The sequence below is a fragment of the Mandrillus leucophaeus genome, unplaced genomic scaffold, assembly GCF_000951045.1.
Source record: "Mandrillus leucophaeus isolate KB7577 unplaced genomic scaffold, Mleu.le_1.0 Scaffold376, whole genome shotgun sequence".
NCBI lineage: Eukaryota > Metazoa > Chordata > Mammalia > Primates > Cercopithecidae > Mandrillus > Mandrillus leucophaeus.
This window is the reverse complement of record NW_012103987.1, coordinates 3,238,871-3,263,198: the sequence shown is the minus strand read 5'-3', so window position 1 is coordinate 3,263,198 and position 24,328 is coordinate 3,238,871. Positions and strand designations below refer to the sequence as shown.

Below are 24,328 nucleotides of genomic sequence, written 5' to 3'. Positions count from 1 at the left end.
GCTATTTTTTTGTATTTCTTAGTAGAGACGGGGTTTCACCGTGTTAGCCAGGATGGTCTCGATCTCCTGACCTTGTGATCCGCCCATCTCGGCCTCCCAAAGTGCTGGGATTACAGGCTTGAGCCACCGCGCCCGGCCTCTTTTTCCATTCTTACCTCTCACAATTCCCTTGAATGTACTCTTACTTTGGCCAAATAGAAATATTTAATTTTCCCTAAACTGTACCTTCTGGTTTTCTTTTTAAATATATGCTACCTTTATCAGATTAAGGTATAAGGGCTACATAAGCAGCCACCTGTGAAGTCTTACATATTTTCTAGCACCTGGTCCAATTTAGATAACATAATTACTTGACACTTCAAGGTTTGATAAGCAGCCACCTGAAATGCAATTTAAACCAGGTATTTCTTGAGGGCTCCTAGACATTTTCATTATTGCAGGGTCTATTCAGATTTTGTCTCTCTCCTTAAAGCATTTACAATGACATATTCACTGAAAATTGCCCATTTCTCATTGAAATTTCCAAAATGATTAGCACAGACCTGAATATAATTTTTAACATCACCTCTACACTGTAGTTTTATCTCCTTTCTCGTACTTAATGTCTCATTTTTAGTTTCCCTCTTTTCTTTTATCCTTGACTGGCTTTTAAAAATATGTATTGATTTTATTGGCATTTTCATGTAATCAGTATTTAGATTTATTAGTTCAAATGGTTTACTGTTTCCTAATTCATTAACATTTTTGCCTTTATAAATCTCTACTTGTTATTAATCAATTTCTAATGTAATTTACATTTCCTCATTGAATCAAAAATTACTTAAAACATGATTTTATATTTCCATATAAATTTAAACATTAAAAAAATTCCAGTTCTAATGAATTGTAATCAAGAAATGGGACTTATATATTTTTATTTTCGAGTGAGATTTTGTTTTGTAGTTGGTCTAATTTGTAAGATTGGTAATGTTTTGTCAATGACAGAAAAAAATACATTTCATTATTTTATTATTCAAGCCACCTATATATCTACAGTTATGTGTTGCTTAAGAGAAACTGCATCTGGGTGATTTTATCACCGTATCATATAATATACTTACACAAGCCTAGATGGTATAGTTCACTACACACCCAGGCTATATGATACAGCTCCTGAGCTACAAACCTGTTTAGTAAGTTACTGTATTCAATATCATAGGCAACTGTAACACAATGGTATCTGTGTATCTAAAAGATAGAAAAGGTTCAGTAAAAATGGTATAAAGGACATAAAAACAGTACACCTGTATAGGGCACTTACCACGAATGGAGCTTGCAGGACTGGAAGCTGCTCTGGGTGAGTCAGTGGGTGAGTGGTGAGTTAATGTGAAGGCCTAGGATATTACTGTGTACTACTGTAGATTTTATAAACATGCTACTCTAAATCTATTTTAAAATTTTTTCTTTCTTCAGTGAATTAACCTTAGCATTTTATAACTTTTCACTTTATAAACATACAAAAATTTAACTCTGACTCTTTTGTAACATTTAACTTAAAAACATTACACAGCTACACAAAAACATTTTTTCTTTGTATCCTTATTCTGTAAGATTTTTTCTATTTTTAAATTTTTTTTTTTTTTTTACTTTTTAAACTCTTGTTAAAAACTAATAAATACACACATACTTTAGCCTTGGCCTCTACAAGTCAGGATCATCAATATCACCGTCTTCCACCTATACATCTTGTCCCACTGGAAGGTCTTAAGGGGAAATAACACCCATGGAGCTGACATCTCCTATGACAACAAAGCCGTTTTCTGGAATACCTGCTGTAGGATCTGCCTAAAGATTATTTTATAGTTAACATTTTTTAATAAGCAGAAGCACATGCTAAAATAATAAAATAGTACTGTAAACAAGTAACTAGTAACATATTCGTTTATCATTATAAAGTATTACGTGCTGAACATAACTGTGCTATGCTTTTATACAACTGATAGTACAGTAGTGTGCTTACACCAGCATTACCACAAACATGTCAGTGATACACTGCATTGCAACGGTTTCAACATCACTAGGTAATAGAAACTTTTTAGCTCCATTTTAATTTTACAGGACCATTGTCAGGCGTTGACTCAAATATCATTATGTGGCACATGACTGTATCTTCTTACTTTGTAACTTCTGAAGTACCATAAAGATTCCTATCATTGCTTTTCTACCAATTATTCTTCATTTTTTTCAGCTTTTGCTTAATACATTTTGATGTTATGTTTAGCACACTGGTTCATAACTGCTAAGTCTTTACCTGGAGTATACCCTGCGTTAATGTAAAATGACATTTCTGATCCAGTTTAATGCTTTTTGCTTTAAAGGCTACTCTGATACTGAGATTCTGTCATCTGCTTTTGAAACTGAAATTTGCCTGATGTATCTCTAATCCACCATTAATTTTTAACCTTAGTTTTATGTAAATCTCTTGTGATTAATCTCTTAAAAAACACATTTAAAAGTACAGATTATATACATCTTTCAGACCTAAAATACTGCCATACTACTACCAGAACAGAATACTACTTTAATATCACAGCACAAGATATGTAATGTTTTGTTCATATTCTATGCATCAATATTTATCAATACTCCGATCATCTTCTGAGAAGATGAATCATGAATTTATAATCTACACTCCTCAGTTAAAAAAGCAATTTTCTATTTCAGTAAACTTTCCACCGGCACTGCTAAACTTAGAAATAATGTAGATGTTTCAACATAATAGTGTTTGCTTGAAGCTCGGAAATCTATGTCTCAGGATGATCACAGTAAGATTACTATAGGAAAGCAATTCAACAAAGGAAGAAATACGGCTATTATTACAATGACAACATATAGCAGCTTTTCGTATATTAAGGTACTTGCCATCATTTTATATATCTTTAACACTACCACAACTTTACAAGATAGATATCATTGTCTCTATTTTAAGGATCAGAAAACAGTCCTACTGTACATAATTATCTCATTCAAAACCAGGATCTGGACCTCAATGTGAATATAAGGATAAAACTTGTACTCAGCTGTCCTGGGTTTTACTAATAGCATGTATAGAAACTATGTGATTTGAACAAAGTCACAACTTCTTTGAGCTCTTATTTTTCCTGTCTATGAAGAATCTCTGAAGTTTAGGGTGTTACAGTATTTCACTTATATGAAACTAATTATTGAGAATAAATGTGAAGCAGACAACTGATATTTTTTTCACTTTCCAACATTCTTTCCCCTCCTCGATTTTTCTTTAGAAAACTATTATTATCCCTGTGTGGCAGGCTCTATACTTCAGCTTTAGATACATGTCCCAGAGAATTCCATTCCCTGGCCAGAATATTTGGTTCAGGAATAGGTATGTGCCTCGATCCAGGGAAATCAGAACTCACCCTATAAATTTTTGCTCAAATTGTAGCTCTCTTCCCATCATAGTTGCTAAAGTAGGTAGAATGCAAACCTGAAGCTATTAGGAACTATATCTCGCCACTACTTGTTAGAGCCTGTTTGAAAATAACATACATACAGAAGAGAGAAAGGAGGAGAAGGGTAAGGGAGGAAGAGAGAATGAGATACTCTTGAGATCTGTTGAGCACCCAGATCCAGGCTAGAGCTTTTAGGTTATGTAAGTCCTTTTATTTAAGCTACCTTGACTTGAGTTTTTCTGATTTAAAACTGAAAAAGTCCTCATATATTATAAAGGAGTCGCTTTTTATTTTTCTAAGTTTCTATTTCTACTTTAGGATTCAAAATAATAAAGAAAAATAATTTGGACTGTAGAACATAATTTCGTAGAAAAAAATCCAGGTTTGAGGTTAGAAGATGTGGTTTTTAGTTATTACACAAAAAGATTATATGACTTAGAACAAGTTGATCTTTGCAGATCTGTTTGTTTTGTTTTGTGAAACAAGGTCTCGATCTGTTGCCCAGGCTAGAGTGCTGTGGTATAATCATGGTTCACTGCAGCCTCAACCTCCCAGGCTCTGGCAATCCTCCCACCTCAGCCTCCCAAGTAGCTAGAACTACAGGCATGTGACACCATGTCCGGCTATTTTTTAAGTTTTTTTTTTTTGTAGAGACAGCGTCTCACTATGTTGCCCAAGCTGGTCTTGAACTCCTGGGCTCAAGCAATCTTCCCGCTTGAGTCTCCCAAAGTGCTGGGATTACAGGTATGAGCCACCCAACTCTGCAAATCTGTTTTATCAACTATGTTAGAATGGGTTTGAATTAAATAATTGCTAAGATCCTTCAAGGTATGAAAGTTCTACAATTTTATTGTATTATATAACAGCCTTAATTAATGTGGATCATAGTAACACAGTTTGGCCCAGGAAAATTAATGTGTTAAGAAAAGTAAGAACGTTACATTGGAAGATTTTTTAAAAGACAGTAATTATCGTTTGTTTTAAATAAAGAGGAGGTAAGAAAATTTCATTAGGTTACAACATGTGGAAATTTAGTAAACAGGCTAGAAGAAATAACCTGATTTAAGATTAGGTCATGAAAATTCATTCCCCAGAGAAACTAAAAATTTTCCTTTTCTTGAGATCACTTAAAGTTAACAACTATTATTTCTGGAAGATTTGTCTTTATTAAGAATAAGCTCAATGAACTCATGTACACAGAGTTTCTAATAGAGAGAAACTTTCTCTCTAATAATTTATTTAAAAACAGAAAGAAAATTAAAAGCGGCTCAAACTTTTTTCCTAAAAGTTTAACCAAAGAAAAAATAAGAGGCCAGGCACAGTGGCTCATACCTGTAATCCCAGCACTTTGGGAGGCCAAGGTGGGTGGATCACTTGAGGTCAAGAGTTCAAGACCAGCCTGGCCAACAGAGAGAAACCCCACTTCTACTAAAAATACAAAAATTAGCCGGGCTTGGTGGCACGCACTTGTAATCCCAGCTACTCCGGAGGTGAGGCAGGAGAATCACTTGAACTTGGGAGGTGGAAGTTGCAGTGAGCTGAGATCTCGTCACTGCACTCCAACCTAGGTGATAGAGTGAGACTGTCTCAAAAAAAGAAAAAAAAAAAGGAAATATGAATGTTTCCTTTATGTGCCATCATTCTGGAACACAGTTGGGGGTATGCATGCGACAGGGAGAAGGCAAGGGAGAGGGAAACAGCAGTAGTGATTCTAAGTAACTTTCTCATGAAAAAGGAGTTTACCTCTTTAAACTCAAATTTTGGGAGTCCTTTCAAAAATACACATTGACTAGCATTCTCAGGATGTTTTAACTCTTTCTTCATAGTTTAAACATGTGAGTTATCTAATACTGAAACTTAAGTGCAGATGCAGACAGTGTGGGGCATAGGGCTAGACGAGAACCAACCCTTAAAGTTGCCCTGCGGCATGCTTTCTTGGAAGAAAAAACCACCAACAGCTTGCTTTTGAATAATCTTCACATGTTCATAAAGCAAAAGTATCAAATATACAAATGAATGACTCCTAAGGAAGTGTAACACAATTGTCTTCTTGTAAATTAGTGAATAAGACAGAAGGAGCCTTCCTTCCCTCAAGCAGTTACCTCACTCTCAGAACATTTTTCTTTATAGTATCAGTTGTCTGACTTCTCTGCAACACTCAAAACCCAAAGTATTATTTGGGCATTACTAACCTAATGCTTTATTTTATAGTCAACTTGTACCCACCACTCTGCCATCTAATTTGCACCATGTCTGTTGAGGATATGTCAAGATTCTGAGCCAGATTATTTTGAAGAGACCTCTACAAAGTCTACAAATTCTTTACCAAAATATGAGACTGCCTCATCTCTCTTCAAAAAAGGGGGAAAAAAGATTCTTCTTCTATATAAATGTCACTAGAACATAATTTTCTCCAGCTTCTTAATGTTTGTCTATAATTAAAATTAAGGATATAAGCAAAATAACATTAAAGATGATTCTAATAAAAGTTAACCCCATACAAACTGAAAAGTAGATAAAATATATGTATCTCCTATAATGGTGATTCACAATTACAAAAATGCAAATTCACAGGCTCAATCTACAAGGAAATACTGACAAGAAGAGAATAAACCTATTATGAGATATTCCAAGAATAAAACTACTTTAGATAATCAATTACATTTATTATAAGACAGTTACTCCTCAGGAAGAACTCCACAGCTGTATAACAACAGCTTTACCATGTTTAGCTAAGTTTTCTTATGATGAAGTTAGCTATTCATAAAAGATTAAAAATTATTTTACTAGTATTCTAACCAATAGGCAAACAAGTGATATCTTTGAAAGTTTTAAAACAATTACATTTCAAGTATTTTACAGGAGCCTGCAGTATTTATTTCCAAGACCAACAACCTCAATCTGTCCAAATTCTCTTTAAATCAGGGGTCATTAAATGCTTTAGCATTTGTAAGGAAGCATTTGTAAGGAAGGGTATAAGCTGAGGAGCCTTTCAAAATAGACCAATTCTATCAGCATTTCATAACCTTGCAGGAAAGCCTGACCCTATACAGAGATTAATTATTTTGAACAGTCTCAAAATTCTTTTGCACTTCCAGGATTTGTGGACTTGATAGTATAGAAAGAAATTTAACGGTATATAAAAGGACTCAAATTTTCCTCTGAATGCTAATATGAACTGGATAATATTGATCACAACACTTCCCCTTTCTGGGCCTGTTTGATCATCTATAAGAAATATTCCTGGAAGGGGGAAAAAAAAAAAAAAAACCACCATTGACTTTAATCCATATCTAGTTTTCTAATGCTGTTTCAATCTAAACACAAATGCTACTGTTTAGTCAAATATGGTCAACAGCATCTGCTCCTACATTTCTTTTTGCCTTTTTAAATAAACACAGAGATAAAGAAGGTAGGAACACATTAGGATACTCCTTTAGATCCTGTGAATAATTCATCCGAAATATGGTCTAAGTACATTAACTAAGCATGAGCCAAGTATAGTAGATTTCAGTTATTTATTTTGATTCCAAGATACAAAAAGTGATCAACTTCAGCGAAATTACTTAACTCTGAGTCTTAATATTATATAACAGCTAAACATAACAATTTTAATATTTACATTCTTACACCCTTAACACTCTATGTACAGATCTCCATTTTCTATTTACTAATAGCCCATCATTTCCTTTCACTTGGGGGATCCAACCTATACAAAGGACGGAGAATATATGGCGACTTGAGCAGTTCTACTGATAAAGTAGATACTATTACATTTTACCACATGATACTATAAACTTTGCATTTTATTTTCATAACTACTATTCTTGCTAGCTTTCATTCTGGCCCTATTTCACAAAATCCTACAGGACTTATGATTTCATCAAATAGTCTCTCCTCACCTCTGAAGAGAAACAGAATTGATAGTATTATAAGACTGTAATGACTAGAATATCTTCCTGCTGGCAAATTTAAAATATGTCCTTACTTTTTGATTATGGAGCCTTCTCTTGGATTTAATTTGGACTGGAAACAGAAAATAAAATACAATAAAGTTTAAGTATCCTTGGGTTTTACTTTTATCCCTGAACATGATGAGATGGACTGTCCCAAGTCCTTCTTAAATGGCAAGTTCTCACCATCAGCAGAGCACAGCCAAATATTCTGAAGAAGCAGCTACATCAGACAGGGTATGTATGCATATGTGTGTGGCTGGGAGTGTGTAAGAGGGAGAAAAGAGGGAGAAAAAGAGACCACATGTGAGAGCACAGTTAGTTGGAAAGTCTAGACCATTACAAAAACTATTTGTTCCAATTAAAACTCCTGATTAAATCATCTACTAGGCTATTGACTATAATGCTAAACAAATAAAAATGTCACACAGTTGAACGGTGATGGCAAGTATCTTAGAAAGAGTCAAACATACTTGTAGCATGAAGAAGAGTAAGACTGTTGCAAATACCTCTATCAAATACTCTTACCCATTCCAAAAAAAACCCTGACATTAAAAAAATAATAATAAAGTAGGTCACAAAAAGATTGGAAGTACCACTTTTCTTCAGATATGATTTCTCAGTATAGCCGGCTACTAGTTTTCACCAAATGCAAGCAAGGTGACACAATCAAGGAAACATTCCCATTTTGGAATCCTTTTTGGAAACTTCAGAAAACATTAACACTTTCAAAATAGTGAAGTTTCTTTACCACAAAACTTCTCCTGAAGAAACCTCAGTATACTGTAGGCAGATAGTACACCTTACTGCCAGAGAACACATCTGATATTGTGGCACTGGTAAAGACAGCAGCTCTCCATGTCATGGTCACCCACTGCTTTCTTCATCAGTACGCACTAGGGTGCAAGACTGTCATCAATTCTGAAAGAAATCTAATCTCTTGTTGTGAAAGTATTCTACTGTTTCAAGTGCCAACCCTTGAATAATCGCCTGTGTAAGAGGATTTGTCATGAAAAATCTACTATTGTGAAAGTTGCCAGATTCATGAAAGCCAAGACTTTCAATCAAGAGCTTCTTGAGAGGTTTTGTCAAGAAATGGGAGCTCTATGAAGTTCTCTGCTATATGTAAGTTCACTGCTTTCAGAAGACAAATTCTACAGCCTGATACTGTTGTTTACAGGGTAAAATACACTCTATTTAAAGAGTTTAACTCTTCAACCTTGAAAGTAAAATATGGAGTCATAATCTTTTCCTTCCTAACACACTATTAATGTTACAGATCTTGCCAAAAATGATCTCAGTAACTTGAAGGCAAAGAAAATGATGCAACATGCATTTATCTCAAATCTTGGAGAAGTCTTATTTCTTGACAAGTCTACTTTCATCAGGCAAGAGAATCTTCAGATTCCATTTACTCTTTTTTCTTTTGTAAAATAGCATTTTCAGCACTTTTTACCAAAGTCAACACTGATTGGATATCAAAGATTGGATATAAAAGTTGCAAAGTCAAAGAGCATAGTTTCAACTTGTTATTTTAAAAGTTAAATACCAGTTTTTTCATTAAAATTTCGTATTGAACAGAACTAAAGCTTAATTTTGGTTAATTTGTACCACTTAGATTTATTCACTGCTCTCAGGTAGTGGCCACTGGTTTTTGCATTAAAAAAAGTGACATAGTTTTCATGAAAGTTCTTTTACATTCTGTTTAAAATAATGTATTTCAATGTAATAAAAACTATGTGCAAAATTTTATGTACACTATGTACATTTTTTGGTGGGAGAACATTTATACCTTCCATCAGACTTTTAAAAGGTATGTAACACAACTTAAGACCCCCTGGCTTAAATCTAGTGTTCTGTGCCTCCACATTACAAAATCTTTCTATTTTATTACAAAAATTGTTTTACCTGACTTTTTTCCCACTACCAAGTTATCTGCTGCTCATCAACTCGGTTTTAAATTTCTACCATCGCTTTTGCTACTGCATTTTAATTTTTTTTTTGAGATGGAGTCTCGCTCTGTCACCAGGCTGGAGTGCAGTGGCATGGTCTCAGCTAACTGCAACCTCTGCCTCTTGGATTCAAGCGATTCTCCTGCCACAGCATCCTGAGTAGCTGGGACTACAGGTGCGCGCCACCACACCCAGCTAAGTTTTGTATTTTTAGTAGAGACGAGGTTTCACCATGTTGGCCAAGATGGTCTTGATCTCTTGACCTTGTGATTCGCCCGCCTTGGCCTCCCAAAGTGCTGGGATTACAGGCGTGAGCCGCTGCGGCTGGCCTATATTTTTAATCAGTAAAAGCAACTGTTTCCCTGCAGATGATAATGGGATAAATCAAAGTAAAAATCTTTAGATCCTCAGCTCTATAATTTATGCCAGTGCTATCATTCCAAGGTGCAAACAATATGCAGAAATGTAAGGCAATCTACCATAAACTTCAACATTCACCAAAATTATGCACTAATGTAAGATTCAATTTTGTAAACTATCAACAATAAATAGTACTTTGGCATCCTTATACATAATGCAAAAAAAGTCACAAAGGTAAGGAAACAAGACATGAGAGAGGGGTAAAGGAACAAGGAATCAATGCAACTACACAGCTTTAAATGATTAATATGATCATTCTATTTCTGTTTTACAGTTGAATTAAGAAGAAATTAGCTTAACATGAAGGGGAACTCTCTAAATGAGTTTTTCTATCTGTCTGGAGGGGCTTAGGCTTTGTCCCTTTAGAGATGGAAAAATGAACAAAATCTCTTTGTATTAAATTTTAACATGTTTTGCCATACTTACCACTCAAAGAAATACATCAACAGCAAAATTAAATCACTGTAAAAGTTCTCCAAGAGTTTTCTTTTTGCTTTCAGATGTACTATAAGTATTAAATTTATCACTGATTTTTCAATATAGTCCTTAGTTTTCTGATCAAAGAATCAAGAATCTTCTATTAATCTAACTACATTTATGAATATTCTTATAAAAGAATAATTTTTATGTATTATAAAAGTTCACACTTTACTAGGTAATGGTATTTTATCCAAAGCCATTCTATGCTCAAACAAGCTTCAGAAATATAAGCTTATTTTTGATAGCTTTTTAAAAATGTTATTTTAAAAGAATTTTATGAGACCAAATCTGCAATATAGTTAATGGGTAACATGTGCTAGTATGATATGAAAATGGTAGCATGAACAGAAAAATGAAATCAGTCATTTCTCATACAGAAATTGAGGCAGCAACTGATTTAAAAATTTAGAAGAAATAAGGATTAGCAACTATTTTTAAAACCTGTTTTCCAGGGACTGATGGTGGGGCGGGGAGGGACACAAGATGAACAAGATCTGAAGATCTACTGGACAGCACAGTGACTATAGTTAATAATAACATTGTATAACTGAAAATTGAAGCTTGTAGATGTTAAATGCTTTCACCTTGAAGGGAGAAGAATAATTATGTGAGGTGATGAATATGTTAAGTACCTTGACTGTAGTGATCATTACACAATGTATATATACATACATCAAAAGATACTATACATTGTATTTATATATAATTTTTACTTGTCAATTATACCTCAATAAAACTGAAGGAAAAAAAAAAAAAACACCCAGTATCTGTTTTCCAATAAATTCTCAGATCTAGGAAGAGGAAAGGAAAAACATCAAAAAATAACGTACCTTTTTGTCTCTGGTCCTTACTTCCCCATAGAAATCTAGGGCCTCTTGTGCCTTTAAAAATTTGCCCCGATGTAATAAATATGCACAAATCATTACACCAGTTCGTCCCTTTCCAGCTTTACAGTGAATTGCTGCAACATGATTGTCATCTTCACTTAGCCATTGGTCAAGATCTTCACAAAAGGGTTTGATCAGTTCTAGCTGTGGTGGGTTATGGTCTTCAAAAGGATATTGTGCAACTGTGGTAAAAAGATAACCTCAGAATAAGAAAAAAAACTCCTGTATTTTTAATTACAAGTAGGTTAACTTTAGAAATGTTGCATACAAACTTAACAGGTATTTAAAAGAAACACTAGATTCCAGAGAAAAATAATGTATTGCTTAACTTTCTAATTTTTAAATAGAAAATAGTCTCTTGATAAGTCTCAAATATAATCATTAAGGAAGGCAAGTATTATTTTCCCCCATTTTATTCAGAAGGATATATTCTAGGAATTTACACTATACGGACTGACAGCATAGGTCACATATTAGAGGTACAGCTAAACCCAAAATGAAATGTTACATGGACATTTCATCAGGACTCTCAATGCAAAAGGAATACTATTTATAGTATTTATTTCATCATCACAAAACATATTCCAAAGACAGAATAGATTACTAATAAACTATAGAAAGAACTGCATATTACATTTCATAAAATAAAAATGCTAAGTGTGTTATTTAAAGGTGGTCCTGCAAATATTAGTGTTGTATACACATGTAAATCATTAGGGAAGCCAAGTACTATTTACCTCCATTTTCTGCAGGAGAATACATTCTGGGAATTTACGCTCAATGGACTGGTAGCATAGGTCACATACAGAGATATGTGAAGGCATACACCAAAGAAATTACTTATAAAATGTATATAATTGTTATCAAAGTTTCAGGTCTTCTCACATGAATTATAAGAGTCCAAGACTTCTCTGTTCACTATAGTCAGAGATGAGGTTTTAAAAAAACCTTGTTTAGAAACAGGACTATAGATATATCACTATTAATTGTTCTTAATAGTTTCTACCTTAGTTCCACTCTATTAAGATCCTTAAAAACTCTGACTGATACTCAACGTACTATCCTGTGTTACCTAAATATGTGAGAAGTATGTCTTATATCTCCAATCAAGTCACTCATAATATGGTACAGGATACAATCAATTATCCTTTGGTGTGACAGGACAGCTCTTCTGGTAGACAATGACTATCATTATAGGGAGTCCAGAAGGACAGCTTTCACTTAGTCATCTGCCTAACTCCATTTTCCCAGTGGTACACAAAAACCTCCAGGAAAACCTGTTAAATGTCTATTTAAAGCAACATAAACAACTAAAGCCTGCTTTGCCTAGTAAACAACAATCTAAATCCACCAAAAACAAAAACAAAACGTTCTTAGTGAATCTATACCAAATCTCAATCATGAGTGATTTAGAATTTTCAAACCATCTGTCTGAAAGTCCATTCTAGATTTTCAGGAGGGATCAATGGCAAATACATCAATAGTAGCTCATGGCACCCACTTTCTCTTTTTGACTATCACAGCGGCATCTGCCTAGCTTCTCAACTCTTCAGTTCTCTAATGGTTTAAAGTGTTAGGTCATAGAACTGAGCTGTATTTCACAAATAAAAGTGAAAGTTTTTGTGGGCTCTGAGAATTAACTTATGTCTGAAGTAGAACTCATTTAAAGCAATTCCCTCCTCTCATCCATCAGGTTTCTCTTATCAACATTTGTTATATCCTTTCCTACCTTTTATGTCATTCCTCAACACAGAAGAGTTAAGTAGTTCTGCTTTCTCCCTATAGTTGCTTACTATTAGATCTATTGCCTTAAACAGTAGGTAAACCCTCTCCTTATACTATTTTTAGTCTAGGAATTTTCCTAATTCTTAGTCTACTCTGCACTTCAGTCTTCCTGACAATATTAATAGCTTTATGCAATACTTTTTTTCTAAAAAACAGCAAAATTAAATTTTTTGGAAATTTTTAAGATACTTCTTAAGATAAATACGTATCTCACTCAATAATCTAGATGACTCATTATTATGACAGTTAAGATATAGTCTATCGGGTTTAAGTTATACAGCATAGTACAGTACATTCATACCTACCTCTGCAATTAAATTTGGCGGTGTCATAATGTCTTTCAGCACAACTAAAAGAAAAGTTTAAAAGTGATATATAGTTATCTTTTGCATTTAGGAAGAAAAAAAGTACTAATATTAACAAACATTGCCTGAATCTTTATAATGTGACACATATTATGCTGTTTAACATTAATTATTTCATGTAATAAGAATTCTATTAAGTAGATACTATTATCACCCCCATATTATAATAATAAAACCAAAGCTTAAAAGATTAAGTGTATGCAATCAGAGCTAATAAATTTGCTTACAAAACTTGTGATATCACTAATATAGAGTACTGCAAATTCAGGTGCTTCCATGCTTTCAAATTTCCTCTATGAAAAATTTGCATGCTATTGGAATTTTTTTTTTTTTTTTACAAGTACCTATAAACAACTGGCTAGTTTCAATAGTATCTGTATCTCATATTTAAGCATACATAATTCTCAAACTATTCTTCAAAAAGATATATGTTAAAAATAATAAAAGTATAAGGACAGTAAAGAAAAACTGAATGATGTTAATCTACTTGGACACAATGCTGACCAATTTTTTTTTTCTTTTTCGAGACGGAGTCTTGCTCTGTCACCCAGGCTGGAGTGCAGTGGCCAGATCTCAGCTCACCGCAAGCTCCGCCTCCCGGGTTTACGCCATTCTCCTGCCTCAGCCTCCCGAGTAGCTGGGACTACAGGTGCCCGCCACCGCACCCGGCTAGTTTTTTTGTATTTTTTAGTAGAGACAGGGTTTCACCATGTTAGCCAGGATGGTCTCGATCTCCTGACCTCGTGATCCGCCCGTCTCGGCCTCCCAAAGTGCTGGGATTACAGGCTTGAGCCAATGCACCCAGCCACCAATTTTTTTTAAAACAGATCTTTCTCCATGTTGAAAAGCCAATGGTCACCTTTTACAACAGTCTCTCAGGTTGCAAGTTTTAATTACAGTATGAGAGTAACGAAAGAATAAGCAAAAGCAATACAGAATAGTAAAACGCTGACTTGTCATTACTAGAGTATGCTAATATTTGTCTTAATAGCAGTGATATATTCGTTAGTATGTACTGGCTTTCTAATAATTAACAGCCCATGTTTACAAACAATACAAGGCTCAGAAAGAGATCTTATGTATCAGTGTGGCTAGCAGTAGCCTGGTAACTCCAACTACTATGCAAAACAATTTTTTAAAAAATTATTTAAAATAAAATCTTAGCATTTTAAAACAAATAAAGGTCCACAGATCCTTAACCTGCAATTTCAATATCCCAAAAGTTCAAAACATCTAACACTTCCTCTTAAGTTTTATGGCAAACTCAACTACAGCAAATCCTGATCTGAAGTAATAAGACTGTATATAATCTTTAATACACTTAGAGTGAACAGTGAAACATTTCATTTCAGGTATTGACCCACATCCCACTGGGGTGTTTATGTAAAAGTATACGCATCTGTGTTACCTTTTGAAAACTAAAATTTCTGAAAATGGAAACATTCCTGGCCCCAAGAGTTTCAAATAAGTGATTGTGAACCTGTATTGTACATTTAGAAACCCTGAAAACATCTATATAGTTTCTCTACTTTAAAGGAAATTCAAAACCAAATTCACATGAAGGTTTAACCAATTATAAATAAACTGAAATCCACTGGTTTCTAACTGGTCAGACCTAAAATAAAACAACTTTCATATTACCACTCAAAACAAGCTTTTCCTTTTTAGTATAATTTAGTATACTGAATTTTTTTAGAAAGAAAATGTATTTAGCAATGACATATGCACATACATGCATCCTTGCTAATAATTTCATATCCACTGATATGAAAAACAGGAAGAAGAGGACTGACAAAGAAGACAGTCACATTTTACACTTTCTTTGGTACAGATAAAAGAGGAGAAATTGTCAATAGTGAAGAATTCATAATGGAGTATTTTATAAGGAATCAGAGATGTAGGACTAGGAAACAGAATCTAAGAAGCTGGTCTCGTGACAACACAACAGAAAATAAACATTAGTTTTGTGCAGCTTCAGTTCTCTAAACTTCCCCTACTTTCTCAGAATCCCAGAACATGTGGTTTGACGAACACTCCTTAAGATTGCCTTAATAAAAATGGCTCTCATATATTACTGTTAAGAGGACTATATGGATGGAAAGTGGAAGTAATGACTACTAAGTGTCAACTAGATGAACACACCTTACAAAGACTTTCCACTTTTTTTGTTTCATCCTCACAACCACGTGATAACTGCTAATATTATCTTCATTTTATATAGGAGAAAGCTAAGATTTAAGAGCATTAAAAAACTTGCTCCAAATAACAGCATACAAATGAAAGAGCAAGAACTCAAGCTCAGTATCTCTGATTACAAAAGTCAAACTTTTTCTACTACTGTTCCATAATTCTACTTATAATAAAAAAACAAAGTTTTACATACAAAAGCAATAAAAATTTTAGTCAAAGCCAGCATTCCTACAACAGCAGTATCTGTCATAAATGATAGAACCAACAGTGACAGTAAAAAGCAAGAAAAAAGTTATGAAAATCTTCACAGGTAAGCATAGCAAATATGGGAGCAAATATACCGTGGCTGGTAATGATAAATGTGCTCAGGGAATGGGGGTTGGTAGGATAAGGATGAAGACTTTCTTCTTAAATTAAAATCTCTGATAAATGCCCTCCTTCGACCTACCACCTACCCAGTTTCTTTTAAATTCTTTGCGGTTTGGTAGTGATAAGTCTCGCAACGAACTAAAATTAAAGATACACAAATGGCAAATGGGGTTTAACCATTTAAATTTAACCATTTATATTTCCTTATAACTAAAACTCAAAAGATGCCATTACCTCATATTGGCTTATATAAGACAAGAGAAAGGAATAAACATTTGAAGAATGAGTTTTTATGAAACAAGAGGCAGAAACTGAAGAAAAGAATAAGATTAACAGGAAAAGCTTCCAGAGAAGTGAGACTTGACATAGAATCAGCTAGGTAGGCAGGTCTCTTCTTTACTCTCTTCAATGAAGCTATCACCATCTTACAAAAGAAAACTTAGTAGATAAAAATTAGTAAAGCTAAAGGTTTACCACAAAATGATAAAGCATGTCAAATAAAATATGCACTGAAATACAGTAAATACCTTTTAAAAATGAGTATACAGTGAACACTTAAATTCCTCAAAGGTAAGAAGTATAGATCTCTTTATTCACTATCTCCCCTTCCCCATTCCTACCAGATTATAGAGCAAAGAACAAAAATAAAATATACTTGTACAAAACAAACTTATTAATTCAATTAAGTAACAGTACACCTGAATTTGCTTAATGTTATGAATGCCTGAAGAAAATAGATATAAAAAGATACAATTAAACAGAAAGTCCATATTAAGAACTCTTCTTCACCATGTATATAGTAATTGCTGTAAAAGGTTTAACATACTATTAAATGTGGGTACGCCTAGTGCAAATATTTTAAGATCTTCAAATTATGTTTGCAAAGACATATATATCACATGTAATACTATCCTAAAAATAAAGGAAATAAAATAGAACACCTGCAGCTTGCCAGACTCACTTACCCAGAACCAGAAATATAAACAGAGGTAGAAAAAAGATAAAGAAGATTGGAAAGTGACATTAGAACTCATAACATGCTATAACTTAGTAATTCTAGCAACTTCTGAAGTCAGTAAAATTTGGAGGTTAAAACGAACAAGCAAAAAAGCAAAACATAAAGGGAATATTGGCATAAACAGTGGACGGTCTGCTACCATATGTACCTGTGTGACCTTGTTCAACTCACTTAACTTCTCTAGGCCTCAGATTCCCCATCTGTAAAATGAGAAGGTTGGACTAAATGATCTCTTTCAGGTACTCTCCCGTTCTGAAAGCCTATGATTCCATGTGGGGAAGGGGCATTAAAATATATGCATTAAAAGCTACCCTCAACTACTAAAGAAACTTCATTAACTTGGGAATCCAATGTTTGGGAATATAAAAACAAACAGGCAGTCAGGTTCCTAGGCTCTCTGCAATGCCAACTTTAACCATAATAATGTAAGTGACCTACAATACTGAGAGTGCAGCTGAAGTCCTAAGTTCTTGAAGCAGGAAGTCACTACACACAGAAATGAAAAGAATTTCCTTCCCTTTCTTTGAATATGTTAAACTAGAATAAAATTTTGAAAAAGGCAGAATTTGTCTCAGGTGTCCTTCGATCTCCATTCTGAGACTCTCTAAATCCCCAATTCTGATAGTCTAACCCTGAAATGACTCAGTTTAATGGCTTCCAGCTTTTGAAAGTTCGTGTCCTTTTTTATTACTTAGATTCTGAATCCAGTGGTGCAAAAAGTACAAAGCTTTGTGGTTTTTCTTTTCCTCCAAAGAAACACTATGGTATCTGGAACAAGGCTCTTTGTAGGAGAGGTTTATTAGGAAAAGAGAAAGACCCCTAAATGCATAGATCATTTGTACGCTGGGCCCATTAAGTTTCTATAACACCTTTTACTTTCTTTTATCTTATTGCCTATTGCCACCGTGATTCTCTCCCACCCTCAACACACAGACACCACAATCTGATGATAATGAATTCACTGCCATATTCTAAACACTTTTATGCCAACAAGCTTCTTATAATGCCATTCCTTTGGCCTGTAATGTCACTTCCCCTCCTCTCCTTGGCTTGAAAGTCAACCCTTACTGGTTCTTTTCACCCTAGCTCAAACATGCCTTCCTTTATGAAACCTTCTCTATAAGGTACAATTACTATTGCCAGTATTCTCTTCATTGCAACCTCTATACAAGAGTTACTTCTGTAATGCTTTGTCTACCTTTTACATTAGAATGTAAGCTACTTGAGAACGGGAACTACATCTTATTCACCTCTGTACGCACCCCTCAACATGTTTTGTGATATCTAATAAGTGATAAGGACTTAACATACGTTTGTTCCTTCATGAATCTGAGAAAAACCAGTGAAAATTTACTGAGAGTAACAATATTGATGTCCACTCCACTCTAAGTACTTCTGGCGTTTTATCACACTAGAAAGATCACTAAATTACAGATAAAAAAGCAACACTCCACAACACAAGAAGGCACAGAGAATCTTTCTTTCTTTTTAGTAGAAGTTTAGTTTAAATGCCCACTGAAGGCAGAAGTGAATCTTGTTCTTCCATTTGATAAACTCTATAGAAAAACTGTTAACTGTGGATTAGTATGTATAACTTTACATTAAAAATTTTTCCTATCTATAATTTATAGATATCACATGGGAAGATAAAGTCAGGTAGAAAAATAATACGTTTTATGTGCCGATTTTTAAAAATCAGAAAATGGTCAATATTTTGAGAAGGAAAGACAGTCTTCAAGGGCAAAAATAGTTAAGTTTTTTCTTCCTTCCTTCCTTTTTACCTTTTCACATCTCTACTCCCAAAGTCAAAAGAAAAACAAAAAGTTAAAGATAAGGTCAACTAGCTCTATCAATCAGGTGGGCAGTCCTTAAAACTCTGTCCTAGACAAGACAAGCCAACTAATTCAGCAATCTTAAATAACTTACGTTATGTACAGTTAGAGAATGCCCTAACAGCTTCTTCAGTCAATAGCTCTAGAGACACAGGATAAACAAAATTATATTCACTCTAAAGTATACCTCCATGGAAGATGCTATTAGTGCTTTAACAGAAGCTCCGCTGTGAATTACACTTCAAATTACCACACGGTTATGGGCTCAAATATGGGCTAGATGCCAAGTCATTTAAAGCAGATCAAGTAACATGAATCTGTGCCAACATTGTTTTACCTCATCACCACGCTTTCTAAATGATCTAACAATGCTCTCGGACTTCTTGAATTAATTGGTTTAGGAATACAATCTGTTAAAATATATCTTTAACTCTACTTCACTCTAACAAGCAAGTAACTTTCACTTAATAGTTGTTTCAGAAGATATTTGCAAGCATACAAATAAGAAAACATACTTACAGATTGTATATCTTGTAATGGTTTTTATGCTTTGAATCCAAAAACCTTAAAACAAAACAAACAAACAAAAAGCCACCATTAACAAAAATGAGCTAACATTTGAAATTACATTAATACTATCAAGAAAAATCAAAAGACAGATTTTCTTTTTCCTAATCTCAAATACCATTTAAGTGAAAATAAATAATCCAACAAATATCCCTTTCATGGGTTTAGATCAGTAATCATGTCATTCTTAAATAATTATTACATTACACAGATTTATACAATCTGAAGTAAAGCCAGAGATTTTCAGAGAATATTTTCATAATCTTCTATCTTCAACCTAACATAATGAGATTGAATACTAAGACATAACTTCTTTAAAAAGTATTAGCATTTAGTGCAAGCATACGTAGCTCATACAGGTTTACGAGAGTCATAATCAAGTACTCTTAAAAACAACCCTGAAAATTCAGACATCATTTTCCCTTCAAACTAAAAACTTTTGATATTTGAAAATCCACGCATTAACTATTAATTCTGTACAAAGGTATTAAGCATTTACACATATATATTCCATTCAATCCTCACAAACATCTGAGAGATAGAGCTTATTAACATTATACAGGAGAGAGAGGTAGGTCTCAAAGAGATTACAGCACTCGCCCAAGGTCATGTACAGTCAAAGAAGTCAAAGAATCAATGCCAAAGACCTTTCCCTCAAGACAGTTATGAAAGTAAACAACAATTACAGCTAACATAAGCACTTACTATATGACAGCACCTCAGGTATATAAATTGTTTAATCCTCAACCCCATAAGATAGGCAAAAGAAGGGCTAGAAGACCATAAAGCCGAGGAATTAACAGAATATATAGAATAAAAAGACAAATGAAAATCAGAACACTAAACAAAAACTAAGAGTTCAGGATGTTCAATATTATATTAGGAGTTCCAGAAACAGAGAACACTGAGAAGAAACTGAAGACACAACTCAAGAAAAATACTCAAAACTGAAGGATGTGAGTTTTCAAACTGGAAGGGTACATGAGTACCTGGCAAAACAGATGAAAATAAGACCGAAATAGAAGCACACATATCTTATGAAATTTCTGAATACCAAAGAAACAGAAGACCCTAAAAGCTGCCAAAGAAACAGGTTTCATAAAAGAATCTAGAATCAAAATGACATTATCCTTTTTAACAACAATACTAGCAGCTAAAAAACAACTGGGCAAAACGTTCTGATTTTGAGGGAAAACTCTTCTCAGCCTAGAATTCTATACCAAGCAGACTATTAATCAAGTGTGACTATATAATAAAGGCATTTCAAAATAAGCAAAATCTCAAATAATTTTGCTTCCCATACACTAGTCAGGAAGTTACTAAAGATGTGCTCCGCCAAAACAAGAGTGGGAAACCATGAAAGAAGATGACAGTTTCCAAGAACTGAAGAATCTAACCCGCAAGAGAGGAAAAGAAAATCCCTAGAATGATGGTGAAGGGACATCTTGAGTAGACAGTCATACAGCAAGCCAGGAAGAACAATTAGCCCAGACTGGGACAGATCAGAAGGCACCTGGGAAAGATAAAATTGATGTAATGCCAAATGTGCTTAAACATGTTGAGAGATTTATACAATTAGGGGTAAGTCTATGAATTAAAGTTAAGAACATTTAAAACTAATTAAAAAAAAAAAGAGGGAGACGACTGTTAAGTCCAGGAAAAACAAAACATGCAGGAAAAAAGTCACAATATATCATATCACTTAACTATGAATGGCATTTATCTAGTTACAATCCCATAAAAGCTCAATATTGATATAACCAAAATTATAATGTAACTACTGGCAGGAGTTATAATACAACTACTGGCAAGAAGAAGGATGAGGAGGAAGTCTGAAAATATGTGTGTGGTGAGGTGGAGAAAAACAGTATATGAACTTGAATCTGAAAAATTATGTTACAAAGTAGTGCAAGCAGTATTCGTAGCTGTCACTAACATAAATTATATATTTTTATATCACACTACAGTTGTTGCAAATAGGCTACCATCCTTAAAAACAAAGAAACACAGTGCCCCTTGCTTTCAGCATGGTGGCTCTTCCCTGATAAAGAAGGAAATGGAACTCAAGTAGAACACAGAATTCACTGAGGTAAACAGGAAGAGATTAGACTGTTAAGGCTGCTGGAGTTTGGTGAGCGAGGCACTAAGAATTTTGTATGGATTTCATCTCAGGTCCTTGGCTGGGGCCTGGGCTGTCTATGTGCAAGATCTGAAAGCATAATGGAGATGACACCAGAGGTAACGAAATATAATACTGGGAGAAGTTGGAGTTCTGGCCTATGCAGAGTGGAAGAGACCTCATGGAATACCCCAGATACTTAGCTGAGACATTGGAAAGGGCAATCTCGAAGTAAAAACCGTGCCCCAGGACAAAAGACAAATCTGAAATAGGCCTGCCTTAAGAAAGAGAACCAAACCTGACAATACTAAATCAACTGTCAATTTAAATGCCTGACAAAATGAAACTCAGCACCCTTAAAGGAAGTAACAATCCAGACTCTCTACATTTCAATATACAATTAAAATTTACTAGACAGGCAAAGCAGAAAAACATGACTTATTACAAAGAAAAAAGAGCAGACAATAAAATCAAGACTCCAAGATGAACCAGACGTTTGAATTAACAGACAATGACTTTAAAACAGTTACTATAAATATGCACAAAGATGTAAAAAAAAAAAAAAAAAGATTACAATGAGTGAAAGATGGAAAGTCTCTGCAGACATAGAAAATATAAAAGACAGCAATTTGAGGCCTCAAAAGTACAATATCTGAGGAAAAAAATCTATTGGATGATCTCAACAGATCGTAGACTGCAGAAGAAAGGTGTGGCAGATTTATTTTCCAAAAATTCATTTAGCAAATATTTATCAAGCACCTGTTATGTAACAAATACTACTGTGGGCATAGTGGCAACAGAACTCGAAGTAATGACAACCATAATAATGAATGCTTCCAGCAGCCTGAGAAACCCAATGGAGAACTAGCTTTTGGTATCTCATTTGGAAAACAGCCTAAGGACATTGGACAGCTCCCACCAACCCTAAAATAAACGAAACAGAAAAATTAGCATCTGAAAAAGCAAAATAATTATTTATTTGCTACTTTTTCCCATGGCTAATTCGCTATTTGGTAACCATATATATTTCCCCTTAGTCCATTCTCACACTGCTATAAAGAACTACCTGAGACTGGGTAATTTAGAAGAAGAAATGTTTAATCAGAGGCCTCGGGAAACTTACAATCATGGCGGAAGGCCAAGGGAAAGCAAGCATGTCTCCGCGGCAGGAGTAGGAGGAAGGGAGAGAGCAAAGTGGGGAGGTGCTACACACTTATAAACAAGCAGATCTCAGGAGAACTCTTTTGCCAGACAGCACTAGGGTGATAGTGCTAAAACCATTACAAACCACCCCCATGATCCAATCACCTCCTACCAAGCCCCTCTTCCAACACTGAGGAACACAACTCGACATGAGATTTGGGTAGGGACACAGAGCCAAACCATATCACCCCTGCTGCATTCATGTTTAATCAACATTTGATCTTAGAATCCTAGTGTAACTACAGCTGTTACTGCTGTTACTAACACATAAATTTACACATAAATCATCCCTGCCTTAATCCCATCAACACAGGCAAGCTCCAAACATTTCAATTCTTAACCACTGCCTCCTGACCAACTTCAGGATGGTTATTAGAATTACTTCTGTTACATATCCAATACATGGAAAGTAACTATCTTGTTTAAAATGTTCCTGTTTGTAACTTTTACCTGCACAGTACTGCTTTCTCCTATACTGCCTTAAGTTAAAGAAAAAATAATAACAGCTTTGAATAATTCTGCTCAAAAATAGTGATTCCTAGTACTCAAGAAAATCTGCTCTCTTTAAATAGCTATAAAGCTGGAGGGAAAAGAAAGAAACAGTGGCAGGCCAGGCATAGTGGCTCACGCCTGTAACCCCAGCACTCTGGAAGGCCAAGGCGGGCAGATCACTTGAGGTCAGGCATTTGAGACTAGCCTGGCTAACAAAGTGAAACCCTGCCTCTACCAAAATTACAAAAATTAGTCAAGTATGGTGGAATGCGCCTGTAATCCCAGCTACTGGGGAAGTTGAGGTAGGGAGAATTGCTTGAACCTGGGAGGTGGAGGTTGCAGTGAGCCGAGATCATACCACTGCACACCAGCCTGGGTAACAAAACAAGACTCCTTCTCAAAAAAAGAAAAAAAAGGAAGAAAGAAACAGTGGCAGAACTGACCTATAACTCACTAAGACATTCAGAAGGCTATCAAAAATACTACTGAAAACTGTCAAATATTTCTCCCCAGAAATTGTATCATTTTGTGCTTTTACTAACATGCATAAGAGTTCCAGTTAATCTATATCTTTGCCAATTCCTGTAAGCCCTTTTTTAGCCGTTCCAGTAAATATAAGATATCTCATTATGTTTAAATTTTCATTTCCCTGATGACTGATTTTAAACATCTTTTCATATGCCTACTGGCCATCTCTATATCTTCTTTTGTAAAATTTATTTTTATATTTTTTGCTCTTTTTCTCTCTTTTTTTTTTTTTTTTTGAGACAGGATCTCACTGTGTTGCTCAGGCAAGGTTGCAGTGGTGCGATCACAGCTCACTGCAACCTCTGCCTCCCAGGCTCAAGCTATCCTTCTACCTCAGCCTCCCAAACAGCTAGGACTACAGGCGCATGCTACCATGCGCAGTTAATTTTTTGTATTTTTTTATTTTGTAGGGACTGGGTTTCACCATGTTGCCCAGGCTGGTCTCAAATTCCTGGGCTCAAGCAATTCACCCGCCTCAGCCTCCAAAAGTGCTGGCATTACAGGCGTGAGCCACTGCACCCAGCCTGCCCTTCTCTTTATGGGGTTATCTTCTCATTATGAAGTTGTAAGAGCATGTTTATGTATATATTATACATTCAAGTCCTTTTTCAGATACACGTATTGCAAATATTTTCCCCAAGGCTGCTTGCCTTTTCATTTTCTTGAGTCTTTCAACGAGCAGAAATTTTTAATATTGATAAAGTCAAATTTGTCCATTT

At 34.7% G+C, this 24,328-nt stretch overlaps 1 protein-coding gene across 1 annotated transcript in view; it reads right to left on the bottom strand.

The window, feature by feature from the left end:
• The window catches only part of PTEN (phosphatase and tensin homolog), a 100,507-nt gene that overhangs the window by 21,629 nt on the left and 54,550 nt on the right, over window positions 1-24,328 (bottom strand). Inside the window, exons 3-4 of the mRNA XM_011990298.1 lie at window positions 13,232-13,275; window positions 11,085-11,323 (exon numbers count right to left, since the gene is read on the bottom strand). Of these exons, the coding sequence (XP_011845688.1) occupies window positions 11,085-11,323; window positions 13,232-13,275 (283 nt within the window). The remainder of the gene's footprint in view (window positions 1-11,084; window positions 11,324-13,231; window positions 13,276-24,328) is intronic.